Genomic DNA, 20743 nt, shown 5'->3' with positions numbered 1-20743 from the left:
TCATGTGATTTTTTGGCAACTCTTTTGTTGTATAGAATTTGGTAAATGGTCAATTCTTTTTTTTTTTTTTAAAGATTTTTATTTATTTATTCATAGAGACAGAGAGAGAGAGGCAGAGACACAGGCAGGGGGAGAAGCAGGCTCCATGCAGGGAGCCTGACGTGGGACTCGATCCAGGGTTTCCAGGATCATGCCCCGGGCTGCAGGCTGCACTAAACCACTGCGCCACCAGGGCTGCCCGGTAAATGGTCAATTCTTATAGGAAATGCATTAAATGGGGCTTCCCATTTGTGGAGAACTTGGATTGTTGTTGCGGATGTCTGGAGTGGCAATTTTCTGGCCACCTGTGAACAGCAAATGGCAGCAGGACATGGAATGCCTGGTGGTCCCTGGGAGAAAGCAAGTAAATTGCATGGTGTTGTACAGTGGTTGAGGTACTGACAGTAATGGATCGACTGGAAAAGCTCTCTAGCTGGGAAAGAGCAGCCTGTTGAGAGGAAAAGCTGATTTCCAAGAGTAGGAAATTTTTCTATTTTAAGATTTATTTATTCATTTGAGAGAGAGAGTGAAAGAGAGTGAGAACTCATGAGTGGGGTGAGGGGCAGAGGGAGAGGGTGAGAATCTCAAGCACACTCCCTGCTGAGTGGGGATCCTGATGCAGGGCTGATCCCAGGATCCTGAGATCATGACCTGAGTTGAAACCAAGAGTCTGATGCTTAATCAACTGTTTCCATCAGTAGGAAATAGTAGGAAAGAGAGTGTATTAGTCATGGTTCTCTGGAGAAATAGAACCAATAGGATGGCTATGTAGAGTTAGGGATTTATTTTAAGAAATTGGCTCATGTGACTGTAGGGCTGGGAAGGTCAAAATCTGAAGCGAATACCAGAGAACCAGAGACTTGATACAATCCCAAGGCAGTCTGGAGGCAGATGTGGAACTACACCTCAGTCTTTTGCTTAGAGCTGTCAACTGATTGGATGAGGCCTAATTGCAAAAGTCTCTTGATTTAAAGATTAATCACATCTAAAACATATGTTCACAGCAACATCCAGACCACTATTTGACCAAACAACTGGGAACCATAGCCTAGCAAAAGGACACATAAAATTAACCATTACAGAAAGAGAGCATGTCTACATGGCATTTTTATTTTTATTTTAAAAAATATTTTATTTAAATCAATTTGCCAACATATAGTATTACACCCAGTGGTCATCCCATCAAGTGCCTTCCTTAGTGTATATGGCATTTTTTTGTAGTTTTATGGTTTTATTAATACAAATATGACACATACATAAGTTGTCTATTCATTTTCTTCACTATGCAGCCTGGCATTGGGATTGGTGACTCTGATGGCCAGCTGGGCTGCTCTTTCCACAGTAGCTTTGGGGTTCTTGGAGGATACATTGTGATCAATCTCTGCATAATAAGATTCGTTGCACATCAGCAGCACTTCAAGCTCCTTGATGTTGTGGACTAGGAACTTCTGGAAGCCACTGGGTAGCATGTTCTTTGTTTTCTTGTTTCTGCTGTAACCAATGTTGAGCATCAAGATCTGGCTCTTGAATCTTCTGCGTACCCTATTGTCAATGCCTCTGGGTTTCTGCCAGTTGCACTTAATTTTGACATATTGGTCTGACTGGTTCTGGATGAGCTTCTTGGTCCTATTTTTAACGATCTTGGGCTTCACCAGAGGTCTGAGGGCAGCCATGATGCCCAGCAATTGATGGCTGCCACCTCCGCAGGCGGCGCTGAGAAAGAGTTATGTGGCATTTTTAAAGGAAATTTCTGTGAGCAGTAGTTTGCAAAGTTCTCAATATGTTCCTTTATAAAATATAGTAAAGATCTCCATGATTTTCAGTTTTTATTAATGTTTAATCCAATTACAGGCCATGTAGAACATCAACTTCATTTGAATGACATATTTAATACATCCACCTCGTTTTACCTCATTTGCTGCCACACTTCTATTTGGGGAGTTGCTTCCTGCCTGAAGGATCTGTATTGGTTACCCATCTGGTCTCTCAATAGTCACTATTTTCCCTTTCTTCATTTTTTCTTCATGTATCAGTTTATGAAGTTTATATGACTTCCAAAGACACAGATTTGAGTGTTTTAAAATGAGTAGCCTGAATACTTGGTATTGATTCTAAGCTTCTTGCCTACATTTCCAATTTCATCTTGTATCACTTTCTCCTACTATCTCTGCTTTAAGTGTTCCAGGTTTATTGCATTATGGCCTATGCAGTTCCAGTAATTACCTCCCCCCCTTATTTCCCAGAGACCTCTCACTGTCTCTTTTCAGCCCTACATATTCTTTTCCTATGATTACAATAGGAAATGACTTCTATTTCCTTAGTTTTCCTTAGTTTTGAATGTCACTTTATCGGGGAAGTCTATACTAATTTTAGGGACTAGATTATTTCCTCTTTAAATGCCTCCATAATACCCTAACTAATCATTTGTATATAAAATTGATATTGCCTTGAGGCATATTGGCACACAGTATGCGTGCAATATAACTCTTGAATTCATGGCAGGATCTACTTCAGAACACTCTTGACCAGTACAGTCTCTGCCATAACGTTCTGCTTTTCTGAGAGTGACAACCCCCTACCCTACCACTTCTCCCTTAATTGCAAGGGAAGGAGATACTTTGTCGATCATCCAGGTGCATTGATAATTGTGTTAGGAATTCAGATACGCAAAAATACTAATGGCTCAGGCTTCTTGGAGTAAGGTGGCTTTGGGATCACTTTTTAACTTTTTCTGCCTCTTTCTCATAAGGCAGCTGTTAGAAGAGGTAGAGATGCTACAGAAAAGGAAGGGCCCAAGTTTTGGAAATATTAAGCACAAACTCTTAGGTAAAACTCTTCTTAGATTGTAGAGCAAATGTTTCCTTTTCCTGTTATTTCCTTGATGTTTCTTTCTTTTTTAGGGCTTTTAAAATTTATTTATTTATTTACTGGTCCGGTTCACTTTCTTAGAATGGTTAAAAATAATTTACAAAAGAGAAGGATTGTCATATTTACCCATTTATTCATTTCATAGTCAGGTTGCTAATTTTTAAAATTTCCAAATTACCTCTTGCCCTCTGGAGCATTGGAAAACCCGGTCCCATTGCTATGCCTATTAAGTCTTTGCTCTTGTGAATCTTGTGTGCATAGAGGCCGCAGGACCCCAAGATTTTAATAGAGAAGTAAAATTTTCAGAAATTTTTGCCCGATGCAGTTCTGTTAAATCTGCAAAAATAATTTATGCATTGTGAGCAAATGTCTGTAATCTTCTAAAACATCACATTCACAATAGCATACCCTCTTCACCTAAACTGCAAAAGCTTCAGATTAAATGAAGGTTAATTATGTTTCTTACTGTGTTTTGTTTTCACAAAATACAAGATGCAGAGCAAAATAACTTAGTAGCTGCACATTAGAATTACCTTTTACCCTATTTTAGGGGCTTAGGGATTGTTTAGTTTGGATTTGGATTCCTGGGAAACCTAGGGCTTTCCTAAGATAATACACTTGACAGCCTACATTGAACATACTAAATTGATTAGGAGATAAGCTTATGCTTTTTTGGCTAGCTTCCTATTTGAATATTGTCTTTTTTTCTTATTTTCCTTCACTGTAACTAGATTAGATATCTCTCTGCTATTATAACAATCAATAAATAGCTTTTATTTTTAACTTGTGATTTTGCATCATAATTACTAGATTATGTGTCTATGTCCTCTACTAAATTGCCTGTTGGCAAGGCAACAATCTTATTGTCCTTGTAACTAGGCGTATGGCAGGCACTCAGTTATTGCCTTCTGAGTGAATGACTATGTGATTGTTTTTGTGTTTGGAACATCCCTTGGGTTTTTTTTTGTTTGTTTGTTTGTTTTTTTTGTTGTTGTTGTTTGTTTTGTAGTATTGAGTGTAACCTCAGAGGATGATAAGTAACAGTTGTTAGGCAATTGGTCTTTTTTATGTTCCTAAAATCACTCTTATACTCTGAAGCAATCAGTCCTTTCATGTATTTTTAAATATCACAGTAAGGGACTGTTTTGTGGGAAATCAAACAGGAGCTGTATTAGTCACTCAGACTGCCATAACAAGAAGATATAGACTGGGTGTCTAAATGTTCTGACAATTCTGGAGGTAGGGAAGTCCAAGATCAAGGTGCTGGCCAGTTGGGTTTCTAGTGAGAGCTCTCTTCCTGAACTGCGAAGGCCACCTCCTTGCTGTGTTATCACATGGCAGAGAGAGAACCAGTGTGCAAAAGTGAGCCCTTTGGTATTTCTTTCTGTAAGGACACTAATATTATCAGAATAGGTCCCTACCCTGTGATCTCATATAACCTTAATGACTAACTCTAAATATATTTACATTTGGAGTTAGGGCTTCAACATAGGGATTTGGGGAGGACACAGTTCAGTCCATAGCAGAGGCATCAGAGAATTTTTAATTTAAAAGTCTATTTTTAATGCAGAAAGAGCATGATTGAATATGAGGAACCTGAGAGAGAACTCAGTAAAACTACAAATTTGTGCCGGAGTACTTTCCTTCCACAAATTTCCTGCCCTTCAGATGAGAAAAGGTTAGGAAAAACAATGCATCTTTCATCCAGTGACTTAAATTAGATTCTGAGTTCCAGATCACAAGAAAGAAAATAGAGTCAGGATGGTAGAAAAGTTCATAGAGCAGGCCACAATGAGGGAGCTTTGTTTCTTCTGATTCTGTTCTTTTCTCCTCCTCTCTTATAGCCTCTAGTTTACAAAGTTGTGCATAGTAATTATAGCAGATTAAGAGGAAATTTGAGAGAAGGCACATTTAAATGCCAAAAAGTAGGGCCTGGAGCACTGGATTAACTGGAAATTAATGCAAGAAGCAAAGGAAGTTCGAGGTACACCAGGAAGCAGACATAGCTCCCTTAATCACATGGCTTTCCTCCCATTTGACATTTTCCTTTCCAGATCATTCCCTAAGCATTAACAGTTCACTTTTGACAAGGCAAAAAAGTTTATAGGATGTGTTGAACTTTCTGGGGTAAAGGAAAGTGTTGGATTTTCTGAGTATCTCCTTATGCAGTGAACCTTTTATATGTAAAGTTCATTTTGTTTTTCCATTTCAACTCTGTTTTTGACATGTTCCTTTTTTCTTTTAATTTTGTATTTATAATGTTTAAAACTAATTTTTGAATTATTAGTTGGACTAAAATTAAGTCTGAGGAGTAAAAAATTTCTGTGATTTGCAAAAGAAGAAACTGAGGTTCACAGCTTATGCAACACAGGAGATCACATACCTTGCAATGGGTAAAGCTGTCTTTCATATCCAAGAGTGACTAAAAGATGTTGTCTTTTCATATAAAACACTTCAATGTGTACCAAGAAAAACATTTATGTTTCTCTACTTGACAAGCATAAGCCCTGTCTTCATAAACCATTAGAAATAATTATAGTCTTCACAGTGGGGCAGAAGCAGTTTTCTGCTTTGATGTATGCCTTGTAGAGAAGAATAACATTTTAACTATGATTTTGACTTTGTTCTTCATTAGTTTACATCCTGTTGAGCTTTTCCTCTTACTGCTTTATTCTGAAGAATTTTAGTGCAACGCATGTCACCACAAATATGATTAGATTAACTGGCATTTGATTGTGCTTTGCTTCAAACTTCCCTCCTTGTTGCCTCAGGTGCTAGCTTTTTAGGATTTCCTGCAGTGATCAGCAACTAGGGAGATTTGCACTTTTGACATCCTAACAGGTAAATTAACTTCTTGATCCATCAAATTCCACTAGAGTAGTCATAATTCTGACTGTGTTGTGACATGCAACCATTGTAAAGTATTTTAAGAGGGTTGGAGATTGATAATACATAAACATGTATGTTTATAACATTATATGCCACTCTTTGCATACTGATGTAGAAAAAAACCATCTCATTTTGTCAAAGAAAAATTCTTAGGTATGATCAATAACTTATATTGGAAAAATGTGTAATATGCTATGATAGATTGTTATTTAAGCATTCCTATAGGAAAATTATAATAACTCATGAATATTTTGTGTAGAAAGAAAGTGGTGTGAGAAGAGGTTTGAAATACTGGTTATTCCAAATACTGATTCTATAGCCATAAGCAAGCCTTAGTTTACTCACTTCTAAAAACGTTTAAATAATAATAGTAATAGGTTTTCTTTTTAACAAATATTAATTATGATTCTTCACAAACATTTGACCAAATATTTAAAATAAAATTGTGCACATAACAGAAGTGGTTTTGCTATGTATGATTTGCAGTTTTGAGTTTTAGCTGAATAAACAAATTCTACAATGAATAATAAGTATCCTGAAAAAAAAAAAAAGCATCCTGGAAACAAGATAAAACTAATCTAGACTGGGGAGATAAGGTAGTTTTGAAGAGACTTTTTGGAAGACAAAACTTACAACATGACTATATAATATCTATGTGGAGAGAAAGACTTAAAGACATGAAGGTCTTTTTTTTTTAACATTTTTTATTTTTTTTTAATTTTTATTTATTTATGATAGTCACACAGAGAGAGAGAGAGAGAGGCAGAGACACAGGCAGAGGGAGAAGCAGGCTCCATGCACCGGGAGCCTGACGTGGGATTCGATCCCGGGTCTCCAGGATCGCGCCCTGGGCCAAAGGCAGGCGCCAAACCACTGCGCCACCCAGGGATCCCGACATGAAGGTCTTTGAAGGAGGTAGATAGAGACAATAATATACAGAAGATTATAAGACATATTAGGGGTTTGGATTCTACCCCAAGATCAAAGGGAAGTTGCTTAGGATTTGATTCATTTATTTATTAGTTCAACAACTACTCATTACCAGACTTGTGTTAGGCACTCTTCTGGGTTCAAACAACAAAACCAGAAATCATTACCTTCATGCTTATATTCTTGTGGGAGGAGACAATTTAAATATAATAAATTGATTATATTATTTTTTTAAGTTGATTATATTCATAATGAGAAAATCAACAATATTGGGGGAAAACAAGATTTAAAATATGGGGCAAATGTAATAGTCTGCAATTTTAGGGAAAAAAAATCAGAATGGCAGCCACATGCCGAGTAGATAGGAGAGAAGTAGAGCAGGTCAGAGAGTGGCCAGACCATATAGGACTCTTTGGGTCATTGTAAAGGTCATTGAACAGATTTTTGGCAGAGAAGTAACATTACCTGTTTCACATTTTAAGGGGATAACTTTGATGACTTGAGAAAAATAGTGGAATGGCAGTGATAGAAGTTGCAGAATCAGTGAGGGCCATTGTAAATACCAAGATAAGAAATAGGGACCAGGGTGGATTTGATTAGCTAGAAAGGCAAGTTGTAGACATATTCTTGGATATTTTTTGAGAGGTATTGAGCATTTAATGTTTCCTAACAGTTTGAGTGTATGAGAAAATAGAATATTCAAGGAAAACCCCAGCATTTTTATCTGAGCAACTGGAAATAACCAATAACAATAACTGAATAACTGAATAACCAATAACCAATAACTGAAAAGTTCAGTTACAACATGTTAGGTAATGTAACATTAACAGTTTAAATTTTGACATAATCATATTTGAGATAATTAACGGATTTTCGAGGGGAAATCATAAACAGTGAGTTAGAGATAAATGGAATTTAGGAAGAACAGCTATAAATTTGGTCATTGTTAAAGCCACTTGATAGATGATATCACTAAAGAAATGCTTGTAGACATAGAGGTTGCAAAATTGATTAATGGCATAATTTTAATGTTAGGAAGTCTGGAAGAAGATTAAGAACCAGGAAACCAACAAGAAAAGGCCAGTTAAATAGGAGGAAAACAGAGGAGTGTATTTACCTAGAGGACAAGTGTAGAAAGTGATCCCAGCCTGGAGTGTCAAATTCTGTTAAAAGTTTGGGTAAGTTGAAGACTGAGAATTGACCATTAGGTCTAGCAAGGTGGGGCTATTGGTAATGCAAATAAAATAAGTTTCTGTGCAGTTGGGCTATTACATGTCATACTAGAGCATCTTTGTCATGCTGGTCAATCTACAGATAACAATAATAGTACCTAAATAAACTATTGTAAGATGTTTTAAAAGAAAACAACTATTTGAAGAAACTGGAGAGTAACTCAAAACATGCAGACACTTTTGGGAATGTGATCTTTGAGGAAAGAAAATGATACCAGATGAGATTTGTGAGTTTGCAATTTTTTTGTGTCATGATGGAAAGTCTCAATGTGGCGCCTTGAGGATAGTGGAAGGTAAAGTTTTAAAGGCTTGTATTGTCAGAAGCCAGAGTTCTGAGTTGACAAAATAGTTGGAAAATTTAAGAGGAAAACTGTAGAGTGAAGCCAGACTTTCTCTCATCTATGTGATAACTAAAATCTATGTCATAGCTATACTAAAATCTTTGTCTTCCCACTGTAGAGAATTTTCCAGTTTTTCTAGTAAAAGTAGCATCTGGAAAAAGGAAATGAGCAGACACTTAAGCTGCATATTGCAGAAAAATAGATTTTGCAGTTGAATCTAACTGCCTACTAGACCAAAACCTCAGCACCTTTCAAAGAAAAGTAAATCCAGAGTATCTACAATGTATAAAACATAATGCCAAGCACACAAAAAATATTAGTAGGCATAAAGTAGCAGGAAAAAGTTACTCAATGGGGCAGCCCAGGTAGCTTAGCAGTTTAGCACCACCTTCAGCCCGGGGTGTGACCCTGGAGACCTGGGATCGAGTCCCACGTCAGGTTCCTTGCATGGAGCCTGCTTCTCCCTCTGCCTATGTCTCTGCCTCTCTCTCTCTCTCTCTCTCTCTCTCTGTGTGTGTGTCTCTCATGAATAAATAAATAAAATCTTTTTTAAAAAAGTTAGTGAGAATACCAGTCAATACAAACTCTACGATCCAGATGTTAGAAATAATAGACAATGACTTTCAAGCAGTCATTATTAATATGTTCAAGAACTAGAAGTAAAACAGAATAATAATGAATTTAACAGATGGGGAATCTCACCAGATAAAGTATGAAAAAGAACCAAAGGAAAATTTTAGGATTAAAAATGAGTAGTATTACTAGGGAAAAAAATACTTCATTCATATACAAGGATCAATATCACATTAAGATACAATTATAAATGTAAATGCAGGTTATTATACAACTTGAAAATACCTGAAGAAAAAAACTGACAAAATGGGGAAATAAAGAAAACCATAATCATAATCATAATCATAATTGTAGCTTTACACACATCTCAGGAAATTACAGAACTTGATAAAATGTCAATAACAATACTGATTATATGAATGGTGATAGCATTTACTGATTTAAAATGCTTGAGAAAGAATAAAGCTGGAAATAGATGAGGTTAGCTTTGGAAATGGCTAGGTAGATAGATTTATGGTTCTGCTGAGAGGTCTGAGTTGAAGGTAGAAATTTGGCAAACATCAGCTTGTAGACTTAATTGCAGCTAACTATAGGGTTGTTGAGATCTCTAAGGTGTGGAGGGTGAGAATGAAAGGACATGGAAAAGATAAGAGAATCATGAGTCCAAAAAACCTTGATTTATTGAGTAATTCTTGTGGGTTATGCACTATTTACATGTTTTAACACATTTAATCTTCACAGTGGTGCCATGAGATATGCATGTTTATTTCATTTTACAAATGAGGAACTGAGCCAAAAGAATATGATCTGGAGGATTTATACAGAGTGGCTCTGAAAGTGAAATGGATAACAAAAAAGTATGTTACCCTGAAGTCAGTAAGAGTTTAAGAAAGAGATGATGTCATCTGCTGGGAGTGAGAGGGAGTTGCTGTGATAATAGAGTTGGGGGAAATCAAGATTTTTTTTTAATTTTTATTTATTTATGATAGTCACACACAGAGAGAGAGAGGCAGAAACATAGGTAGAGGGAGAAGCAGGCTCCATGCACCAGGAGCCCGACGTGGGACTCGATCCCAGGTCTCCAAGATCGCGCCCTGGGCCAAAGGCAGGCGCCAAACCGCTGCGCCACCCAGGGATCCCCAAGAAGATTTTTAAATATACTTTAATTGCTATGGGTACTAGAAGATGAGAAAGATTGCTGGAACATATTATGGGTCTAGTTGATTATGAAGATCATGATGGTTTGCTTGATCCATGGTTGACATTCTCCCAAACATGTAACAAAATGAAAAAGATACAAGGGAGATATGGACTTTAGCAAAGAATTGAACAAGGTAATAAACAATGTTGAGGAATAAAAACAGAATAGAGCTAATAAGTATATAAAAGTGTTGTCAAGGACTGGAGGTCTCAGCAAGATCATAGGCAAGTTTATTGGCTGTTAGGGAATAAAAGAACCAAAATATTTGGAGGTTAGTGTCTGAGCCAGAGTGTTTGAGTTTAATATTTCAGAACTCAAACACTTCTTGATGATGGCAAGTTTCAAGAATGGCTATGGGATATGGGAATTAGTGGGGATTAAGGCAACTGGAAACGAGGAGGTCAAAGATATGAACAAATAGGCTATTGGATGATTTCTTCAGTAGATGGTCAAATGCAGAGATTAAGGCGGAGGCATAATGAACTGGTTGGTGAGGCTAATGAGATGAAATAAAAAGATCTATGTCCGGTTTTCAAGGAAAAGGTACTTGTACAGGAAAGTGGAAGAATGACAGTATAGAGAAATATTAGTGTGACTGAGAAAAACATCAAGCCTACCTTATAAAGTGGACATCTGGTACATCATAAGAATTCAAGAAAAAATAACTGCTCTTTCTAGTCTAATAGGTTCTTTGTATATATCTACATGCTTATTTATTTATATTACTGATATAAATGTTACTATTGGGCATAACATGAGCCATAATTTCTTCCCTAAAGAAAATGTAAAAAAACCAATACTATGGGCTTGATTTATGAAATATAAATTGTTACAGAATGTATGCTCTACTAAAATGTTCTGTCATTTTATATCACAAAAAATTTGAAAGATTAATGAATAATTTTTATTCCATTTTATGGAATTTTATATACTTCTTTTTGTCCTTTGAGGTGCAACAGTGAATTAAGATATTAAACATCAAAACAATTTTCATTGTTCATTGTTTGTCTCAGAAACAATAGTTTTAACATACTTTTTGAAAAAGTCACATTAGACATCAACTGTTAAATTTTTCATTTAGCAAAGTTTTAGCAATTATTTTTGTTTTAGTTCCCACAAAAATTGCTTGGTAAATATTAATGAAATTGAATATATATGGGATTAGTAGTTTATTTAAATCATGACAAGATTATTGTTTTTAAATTTAAAGGCAAATGCACAGAGTTTTGGCCAAATCAAACTTTTAAGACATTTATTAGCTTAGAATAACATTATTGTCTTCAAAAATAATGAAAATAATTGAAAAACTTCTTTTTAAGAATTTAGCACACATTTTTGGATAATAGATGAATATTCCAAATATTCTTGTTAAATTTCTCTTAAAATTAGGGACGGCTGGGTGGCTCAGTGGTTTAGTGCTGCCTTCAGCCCAGGGCATGATCCTGGAGTCCCGGGATCAAGTCCCACATCCAGCTCCCTGCATGGACCCTGCTTCTCCCTCTACCTGTGTCTCTGCCTCTCTGTGTGTGTGTGTGTGTCTCTCATGAATAAATAAATAAAATCTTTAAAAAATTTTCTCTTAAAATTAATACATTAGTTAAAGAATTATGAATTCAGGCTTGCATTTTACTGAGTTTAAAATACAGAACACATAAACCTATTTGGATATACTCTATGATATTAGGAGCCAGAGATATCATAGGCATGCCATTACCTCATATTTTTGTCAAAACTTTGCTTATTGTACTTCTTTCCATATCCTGGGTGACAAATACTTTCACCAGGAGTTTTTACATCTTGTTCATTCCTTGAAAGGACATGGGCTTATTTCAATCTAGAGAGTCATGGCTACCAACTCAACAAGTATGGCTGCTGTGCCTTCATCCTATAGATCATAGACCTTCAGCATGCATGTAGGCTGAGCCCCATTTTGGATCAGATTGGACATTGCAGAAAAAATTTCTGGGCAAATATTTTGGGTGCCAGCTCTAACTCTAAAGAAGCTGAAGCTCAGTTTGCTTCCCTTTCTTTCCTGACCCTCAGATGAAGTGTCAGGATCATCACAGCAGAAGAGTCATTGTCAGTGAATATGCTATTTTGTTATTTGGGGAATTTCTTTACTTTATCATATAGTTACATAATTTGATATATGTAATTTGGACTAGAGGCAGAATATATCTTTGACAGAGCAATGACTTGACAACCCCTCACCAAAAAAAAAAAAATCAGTTACAGTGACAGCAATTCGTAGCAATTCTTCCTCTGATCTTCCTTTATCACATTCTACATTAGAATTGAATGTTGCTGTCACTGTTACCATTTGAGACAAAATATTTCTGTAAAATATATATACTTAAAAAATATATATATATACTTGGTGGATATAAAATAAATATTTGATGAATGACTGTTTCTTAAGAATTTAATTTGTTGGGGCACTGCCTTTTAGTTGTCTTTCAACACCATGGTGTTGACATTACTGGAGTATGTTACCAATGGAACTAGTCTAGATTTGGAGTAGATCTGGGAAGACCCAAACTTCTCTTGCTTAGGAACAGATTCCAACCTGTACCCTGCAACAACATTTGCACAGGACCTCACCAATTTGAGTGCTCTTAGTATCCCTGTTATCAATTCATTTTTTGTCTACACATATATCTTTTCAACTAGTGTACTTGCTTATCCCTCTGTTTGTGTTATTTTGAAATCATAACTATATAACTATATAAAAATAATAAATAGATTTTTAATTGACAGAGGAATGCTCTTCTCTCCATGATGACATAATAATCTTGAGTATAGGTAGTTCCCCACAACTGTGTACCAACTGTGGGTAAATTAACATTAAAATCATACTTTCCCACAAAAGTTATATTTGTGATTGTTAAGCTCCCTGACTGGTCAGCTAGTTCTTAAGCATATTGGATATGCATAAAGTAAAATCTTAATGCTCTGATTTCAAACAAGATACTAGTTAAAGTGTTTTTCATTCTGTAGAAAATAAGGTTTTGAGATAAAATTGGGGAATGAAACACTACATTGTTCAAGCAGTCATTAATTCTCAGGTGGAGGTATGTAAGAGAATTACTCATGAGTTTTATTTTCCCCCAGCTTTCTTGAGGTATAATTGGCAAAAATTGTTATATATATATAAAGTATACAGTGTGATGATTTGACATGCATATACATTGTGAAAGGATTCTTGTGGGGCTTTTATTATTTTGTTTTGTTTTGTTTTGTTTTTGGTTTTTTTTTGTTTTTTTTGGGGGGGCTTTTAAATTATACAAATGACTAGGTCCAACCTGGGAGATTATAAATTAGTGAGTCTTGATTATGGCTGTTGGTGTTTGTGCATTGTTTAAAAGCTTTACAGGTGATTCTGATATACATCTCTCAAGAACCAACACTCTAGGTAACTTACTACCTACATTTTTAAAATCCAGTTAATGGAGTTTTGGGGAATGTAGGGGAGGAAAAGGTTGAGTTTTTATGACATGCATACTAAGGTAGTCCTAATTTGGTGTCTGAGATCATTTCTTAACTCACTTTATATATTGGAATTTTGGTAGTCTCTCCTTACAAAAATACTTGCCTTTTCTTTACCCTTAATCAATCCTATATTTGTGATAGTAATGGCTTTTCTTTTCTTGTTTTTATGAGGATGTTATATAGCTTATCTTGGCTTACGATGAAATACTTCTTGGATTGTATTTCTTTTAAACCCTCGGTCTGTATTATAGCCAAACTACTCTCTCTCTTTAAAAAAAAAAAAAAATATATATATATATATATATATATATATATATATTTATTTATTTATTTATTTATTTACTGAGAGAGAGAGAGAGAGAGCATGCGCACATGTGCAGGGGAAAGAAGGGCAGAGGAGAGAGAGAGAGAGAGAGAGAGAGAGAGAGAGAGAGAGAGAGAATCTCCAGCAGACTCCCTAGTTAGCATGGAGCTCAACCCATGCCCAATCCCATAACCCTAAGATCATGGGATCTGAGCCAGAATTAAGAGTTGGACACTCAACAGACTGAGCCACCCAGGAGCACCCCCAAACTTATCTCTATGGCCTCTATGACAACAAATTGTAGGCTTTCATAAGTAAACAAACAAACAAACAAACAAAAAAAGCATTTGATAAAAGTTCTTTATACAACTGGCAAAGTTATTTTAATTTATCTTCCACTTTATTATGCTTATATTTTATTATTTTCAACTAAGAAAGTTAATGTATTCAGCATATCCAAGTACAAAATTAAAACTAGATTTAAGTATAGTAAAATTTGGAATATGTGAAGATGGCAAAGGGGTTAAGGTGAAATTTATGACAATTCACCTCCTGTAAATAATTTGATTTTGTTTCTTGTTGTGGGGAAAATAAACACTGAGATTAAATACTCAGTGTATCTAGCAATAATAGGGAGTGGTACTTTCACTCCTTAGACTATTTCTCAGGAACCCTGAAATGTAATTCAAATTGAGAATGCAGTAATAGCCCCTTTTGTTGATCTTGATATCAGCATCTATGCAGAGATTTAGGGATAATTTTTTTGCATAGAGAAATACGAACATTTTGACTATATATTCAGGGACTGGGAAAATGACCACCAAGTGAGTCTAGTGACCTAGTGAAAAACTGTGAGATAAACCTTTGCCAGGACTCTACTTAATACCTGATCCTATAATATCACTATTAGCTCAAATCCTGTATCCAACAACCCAGGCAAAACATAGGTATTCTCCTTCCCCCAGGGGATGCTTACCTGATTATATGGTTTCTTTGATGATGGACTGGGGGAGGTCACCAAGTTTGGGACTGACAGATTGCCAGATTATCTCTCAAACAGATCTATCCTCTTTTTCAGTCAATGCAGCCTTTGAGAATTGCTTCAGATTTCAGAACTAGCCAAGGGACTGATTATGTACTGGGAAGCTGATCTGCCTTCTGTTCATCCATTCTTGATCTTTGATTATATATTAGACTATTTATCTCTCCTTCTTTTAGGATATATTCTGTGAGCCATCCTCATAGATCCCTGTGAGTCACGTTTCCCCTCGGCTGTCATTAATACTTTTTTTTTTTTTTTTTTTTGCCTATTACAGTAATTAATCTCACCTTGCCTCTGCCAATTAAGTACTTTCATGTATCCTCTGATATTCTGGAACCATTATTCCCATGAATATCTAGTAGCCTAGTTCTCTAACTTTATACTATAGAATTTTCAAAAATGTGGGTGCCTTATTTACTGAAACATTTGTTATTGCTTTGGTAAACAGATGTGTCCTGGATACTCCTGTAGAACACTGTTAGGTGGAGGGTCTTTCAGTTTCAAATAATGAATACACTGTAATCTGCTTACTTCTCTAAGCCTTTTGATTCCTTCTTCCATAGTTCTGAAATCTCATCTGTATTTAATATTGGCCATTGCCTTTTCTGAGCTTCTATTGGAACAGCATGTTAGGATGTTCTCTAAGAGCTATTGCTAGGGAATTAAATTCTGAGTCATGGGGCAATGCCCTGTTTTTGATAGGATTTCCCCTATCCAGTTTTCATTCCATTCAGCACTCTCGGGATCTATTCCCAGGTTATGCACCTGCTTCCTAGTGCAAAACTAGTTAGATCCTAACTCCTTTGTCATAAAATCATTTTCTTCCATAGCTGTCTTAACAATGCATCCCTTGTTAGACTATTTTTGACTTTTAGGAGATTTGACCGTCATTGCTGATCTGATAGAAGGATAGGTGGGAAATGCTAATGGCAAATATTGTTCTGTAAGGCATTTGGTTAGAGGCCTCTTTATAATCCTTAAGGAAAGAGATGCTGTTCTTTGAGGGAAGTAGGAGTATTTCTGCTAGCTCAAAAGATTCAGAGGAACCCAGGTGCAAGTTTTTCACTATATCTAAACATAGATCCACATTTCAAATTTCAAGGTCCCCATCTTTTCCTGACTTTGACCTGTGAGCATTGCCTAGACTGAGAATTTAGCTTCTCTGATGTTCTGTTATTTTTACAATTAAGTCATAGGGCTGGTTTTCAGCTTAATTAACTTTCCAACTGTAGTAGATGACAGTTTCTTTAAACTCTGCCAAGGAGGCCCTCTGACTTCCAGACTTTGCTTTAAATTGTTGCTTAACTGATTGGATCCTGTCATATCTCTCCAATGCACTGGTAGCTTTCAGCAATACCCAATCAGTTGTGCACTAATTTTAGAGTTACTTCTTCCCTGTAACTCTCAAAGCCAAAGACACTAAATGGGCTAGTGCATCTGTAATTATATATATATATATACTTTTTTTTCCCCCCTAGATCACCACAGGTGAAAATCTCTGCAATTATCCTGCTTCACCTTGTTAGGACACTATCAAATGCCATCTATGACCAGTGACTAGGTCCTCATTGCCATTTGGGCAACAAGAAATCCAATTTTAAAACCCTATCTATAGAGTCTATTCTCTAGACACTCCTGGCACCAACTGTCTTAAGTCAGATTTCCTTGCAGCAAAGCTTGAGAAAGGGATTCCTGTGTATGTGAGGCTTCTTCAGAAAAGCCTATAAAGGAAGGAAGGAAGAAGGCCAGGATGAAGAAAGAAACTAGGCAATAATTTGGTTTCAAGTACAGGTCAGCCTGATTCCACAGGGAGTTCTAAAGCATAATTTGTGCTAATGAGACTGTTCTGTCCAAGAGCAGAGGGGATGGGCATAGGACAATGTGGCTTATGCATGCCAAGAGCAATTCTTCAGTGAAGAGTGCCAGTGTGAGCTATAAGCAGCAAATAGGCATGGTTGTAGCAGCCTGATATGGGGGTTTAGTGGAAACACCTACCAATATTGAGAAATAGCATCTACCAATATTGAGAAATAATGTATGTTAACAGCTTGGCCTTTTGAATTTTACAGACCTGCATTCATTTGGGCAAGATAATTAACCTTTCTGATTCTGTCTCCTCTACTGTAAAAGAGGGATAATAACTCACCTTAAACATGAAAGGACTAAGTGAAGATGAATTTGTAAGATAGCCAGTGCAATACTTGGCTATAATAGATGCTAAATTAATGTTGTGTTGGCCCAAGAAGTAGTATTTGGCTATTTTATGAAGAAAAAACATGTATGTTTAATTTTATTTAACATAGAAAGTTAATCTATATCTCTTAATCACCTCAAAAAGAAAATGTGGCACTATGTCTCTTAATTCAGTGCAAAATAAATGAAAAAAGAAAACCCAGAAAAATGGAACATTGACATCACATGTAATGTAATTTAGTAATTTCAGATACTTAAATTTCAGATAGGGTCGCTGGTAAAAAGGTGTGTGTGCAGTAAAATTCCTCATACACAAATACATCTTTATACAGTTCAAGATGTTACTTTGTTTCATTAGTTGCTCTTTGAACACTTTAGTTTGAATGTTTTGGTTTAAGATAAGGTTTTCAGAGCAGCCCGGGTGGCTCAGCAGTTTAGCGCCACCTTCACTCCATGCCTTGGCTGTTATGAATAATGATGCTGTGAATATGGGTGTGCAGACATACTTTTGAGTTAGTGTTTTTGTTTCCTTTAGAAATATTCCCAGAAGTTGAATTGCTGGATTACATGGTAGTTTTATTTTTAATTTTTTGAGGTTCCTCCATACTATTTTCCATAGTGTCTGTAGTAGTTTACAATCCCATGAACGGTGCACTGGGTCTTCCTTTTCTCTACATCCTTACCAGTATTTATCTCTTATCTTTTCGATGATGACCATTCTAACAGGTGAGGTGATATCTCATTGTGGATTTAATTTTCATTTCCCTAATGACTGGTGACATTGAGCACCTTTTCATATACCTGTTTAATGACCATTTGTATATCTTCTTTGGACAAATGTCTGTTCATTTTATTTACTCACTTTTCAATGTTTTTGGTTGTGTTTTTTTTTTTTTGGCTATTGAGTTGTAGAAATTCTTTATATATTTCAAATATTAACTCCTTATCAGATATATGGTTTGCAAATAATTTTCCTATTCTTATAGGTTCTAGTTGTAGTTGTTGATGGTTTCTTTTGTTCTGCTGAAGCTATATGTAAGTGATGCATTAACTTGCAAAGCAGTGGATATATACAATGATTATTTCTTACTTTTCATTTCACCTTTTTCCTGACTTCGGTTTCATTTCATGTCTCAAAGACTGCCTTTTGTTTACTAATTCTTATTTATCTAGTTCCTTTTGGTAGAAGGACCTTTGCAAGTACTCACTCTACTTGAATTTTTAAATCTGATTATAAGAGTGTTTGCAAACAGTGAATGACACCAATTTACCCAAGAGCTTTTGGATATAGTAACATTAATATAATATAGTATAATATGATACAATTGAACAAAACAATCATAAAGTTAACCTGCGACATTATATTATTTTTGGAAGGCATTGTCCTTAATCTAATAGCTTAATCTACTTAATCTGTTCAACCAGAGGTGAGATGTGATGAGAATATAATGAACCCATCAGCAAATGTGGTTACGAACTGTATATGTAGACATTTGCTTTTTAAAAACACATCCGTTTCAGGCATACAACCTTTTATTTCAATTAAAAAAATACTTTAAATAATAGCAGTAATAAAAACTATGACATATATGTAGTACCTATCATAGCATTATTAATGCACCATTATTTATATCAGTTTCTAAAAGCATTTAGGAATTGTAATGTGCATTTTCATATATATTATACATATATAGTATATATATATATATATGTATGTATGTCTAAACTTGTTTCTGCTATGTAGATTGCGGTACTCACTATATTTAATGTTAATATCAACCACTTTGAAATTATTTCCACTATTTTGTTTTTTTTTAATTTTTATTTATTTATGATAGTCACAGAGAGAGAGAGAGAGAGAGAGAGGCAGAGACACAGGCAGATGGAGAAGCAGGCTCCATGCACCGGGAGCCTGACGTGGGATTCGATCCCGGGTCTCCAGGATCGCGCCCTGGGCCAAAGGCAGGCGCCAAACTGCTGCGCCACCCAGGGATCCCTTATTTCCACTATGTTGATGACAATAAATATGAAATCAAATGTACACATTTTAAAGTTATTCATTAGTTACTGAGGTTTTATCACCTAGCATCATGTGTGACACACAGAAGGCACTAAATACACAATTTTCAATAAATGACAGAATGAACTATCTTAATTCTACTTGGACATGATTTATGAGAACCGTTTGAAGATTGAGAACACATCAAATGTTGATAATGTTCCTAGGATAGCTGGATCTACTGTGAGACACTTTTTAGAATATTGATCATGAAAGGGTAGCCAATGGAAATTGGGAGCTACGTCAGCCTAGGAACACCTTATTTCCAACAGGTAAGCATGACTGTTCAGTTTCCTTTTTAATTTTTAAAAAATGTTATACATAGCAGTATATAGATAGTGTTAGTCTTTTATCACATACTTCACTGAGTATAGAGAGGAATAATTTCTTACTGGTAAAGTTAGTTGAGAAAATTTGCAAAGATCCCAACTATTAACTTAGTCCTTGGACTAGTATTTGGGAACATATGCCCCGGTAAATTGTAGACAAAAGATATTCCAGATGTTTGGCTAAAGTTTTTAAAATACATTTAGATTATCAGCAAATAATTCAATTTGTAAAGTACATTTTCTTTATTTAAAAATATATTGAGCACCTAACCTTGTAGAAGGATCTAAATATACATCAGTCAACAAGATGGGACTCTCTGCCCTAGTAGTATTTATATTCTGTGACTGAAGACAAGCAGTAAACAATAATCATAATATGTAAATAAAAATTGTAAACGATGTTAAAATGTATAACAAGTGCCATAGAAAAAGAAAAATCAGACTAGTACAAGGGATGTGGGGATGCCACTGATTTTGAAGAGGTGTGGTGCATGTTTTTATTACGATGGTCTGGGTGAACCTCACTGAGAAAATACAGGGAATAGCTGTGAAGGAGGGAACTGTGACAGATCTGATTAGCCCACCAAGCAGAAGGCAGAGTCTGTGTGCAGAAGGTGCAGTAGTCCTGAGGCAAGACCAGGCTTAGCATTTCTAGGAAGGACAAGGAGGCCAGTTGTTGCCAGAATAGAGTAAGTGAGGCATGAGATTGTAGGTATAAGGTTTAAGTACTTTGGCGTCTATTCTGAATAAAATGTAGAGGTATTACATGATTTTTGTATTTATTTTTTAAAGATTTTTCTTATTTATTAGAGACACACAGAGAGAAAGAAAGAGACAGTCAGAGGGAGAAGCAAGATCCATTCCATGCAGGGAGCCTGACATGGGACTTGATCCCGGGTCTCCAGGATCATGCAGTGGGCTAAAGGCAGTGCTAAACTGCTGAGCCACCAGGGCTGCCCTGATTTTTGTATTTAATGAGCATCCACTGTATGTCTACTCTCAGTGGTTCTGCTGCCCAGTATTGAGCTTCCTAACTTTAGAAGTATGCCTTATCACTTTTGTCTTCACTTTCACAACATTGTAATTTAACACACTTGACACAGGCATAATTGTATGCCTAAAAAATTTCCTGACTATAACTTCTGTCTGGCCAAAGGCCTTGAATTTGTTTCTTCATACTTTCCCTTTTTCACAGAAACACCTTTGAAAATTTGTTCAGAGAGATAAGTAAAGTTTCAGGTACAGGTTTCTAAT

General features: G+C 35.8%; 2 protein-coding genes across 2 annotated transcripts in view; one reads left to right on the top strand and one right to left on the bottom strand.

The window, feature by feature from the left end:
* Positions 1 to 20743, top strand: part of CNBD1 (cyclic nucleotide binding domain containing 1) — a 541281-nt gene that overhangs the window by 152920 nt on the left and 367618 nt on the right. The gene's annotated exons all lie outside the window — the stretch shown is intronic.
* LOC121499165 (60S ribosomal protein L32-like) lies at positions 1305 to 1712 on the bottom strand. The gene has a single exon (XM_041769714.1). The coding sequence runs from the start codon at positions 1710 to 1712 to the stop codon at positions 1305 to 1307; it is 408 nt and encodes a 135-aa protein (XP_041625648.1).

This window comes from Vulpes lagopus, chromosome 9 (assembly GCF_018345385.1).
Source record: "Vulpes lagopus strain Blue_001 chromosome 9, ASM1834538v1, whole genome shotgun sequence".
NCBI lineage: Eukaryota > Metazoa > Chordata > Mammalia > Carnivora > Canidae > Vulpes > Vulpes lagopus.
The sequence above is the reverse complement of the archived record's forward strand: the minus strand, read 5'-3'. Positions and strand labels throughout refer to the sequence as shown.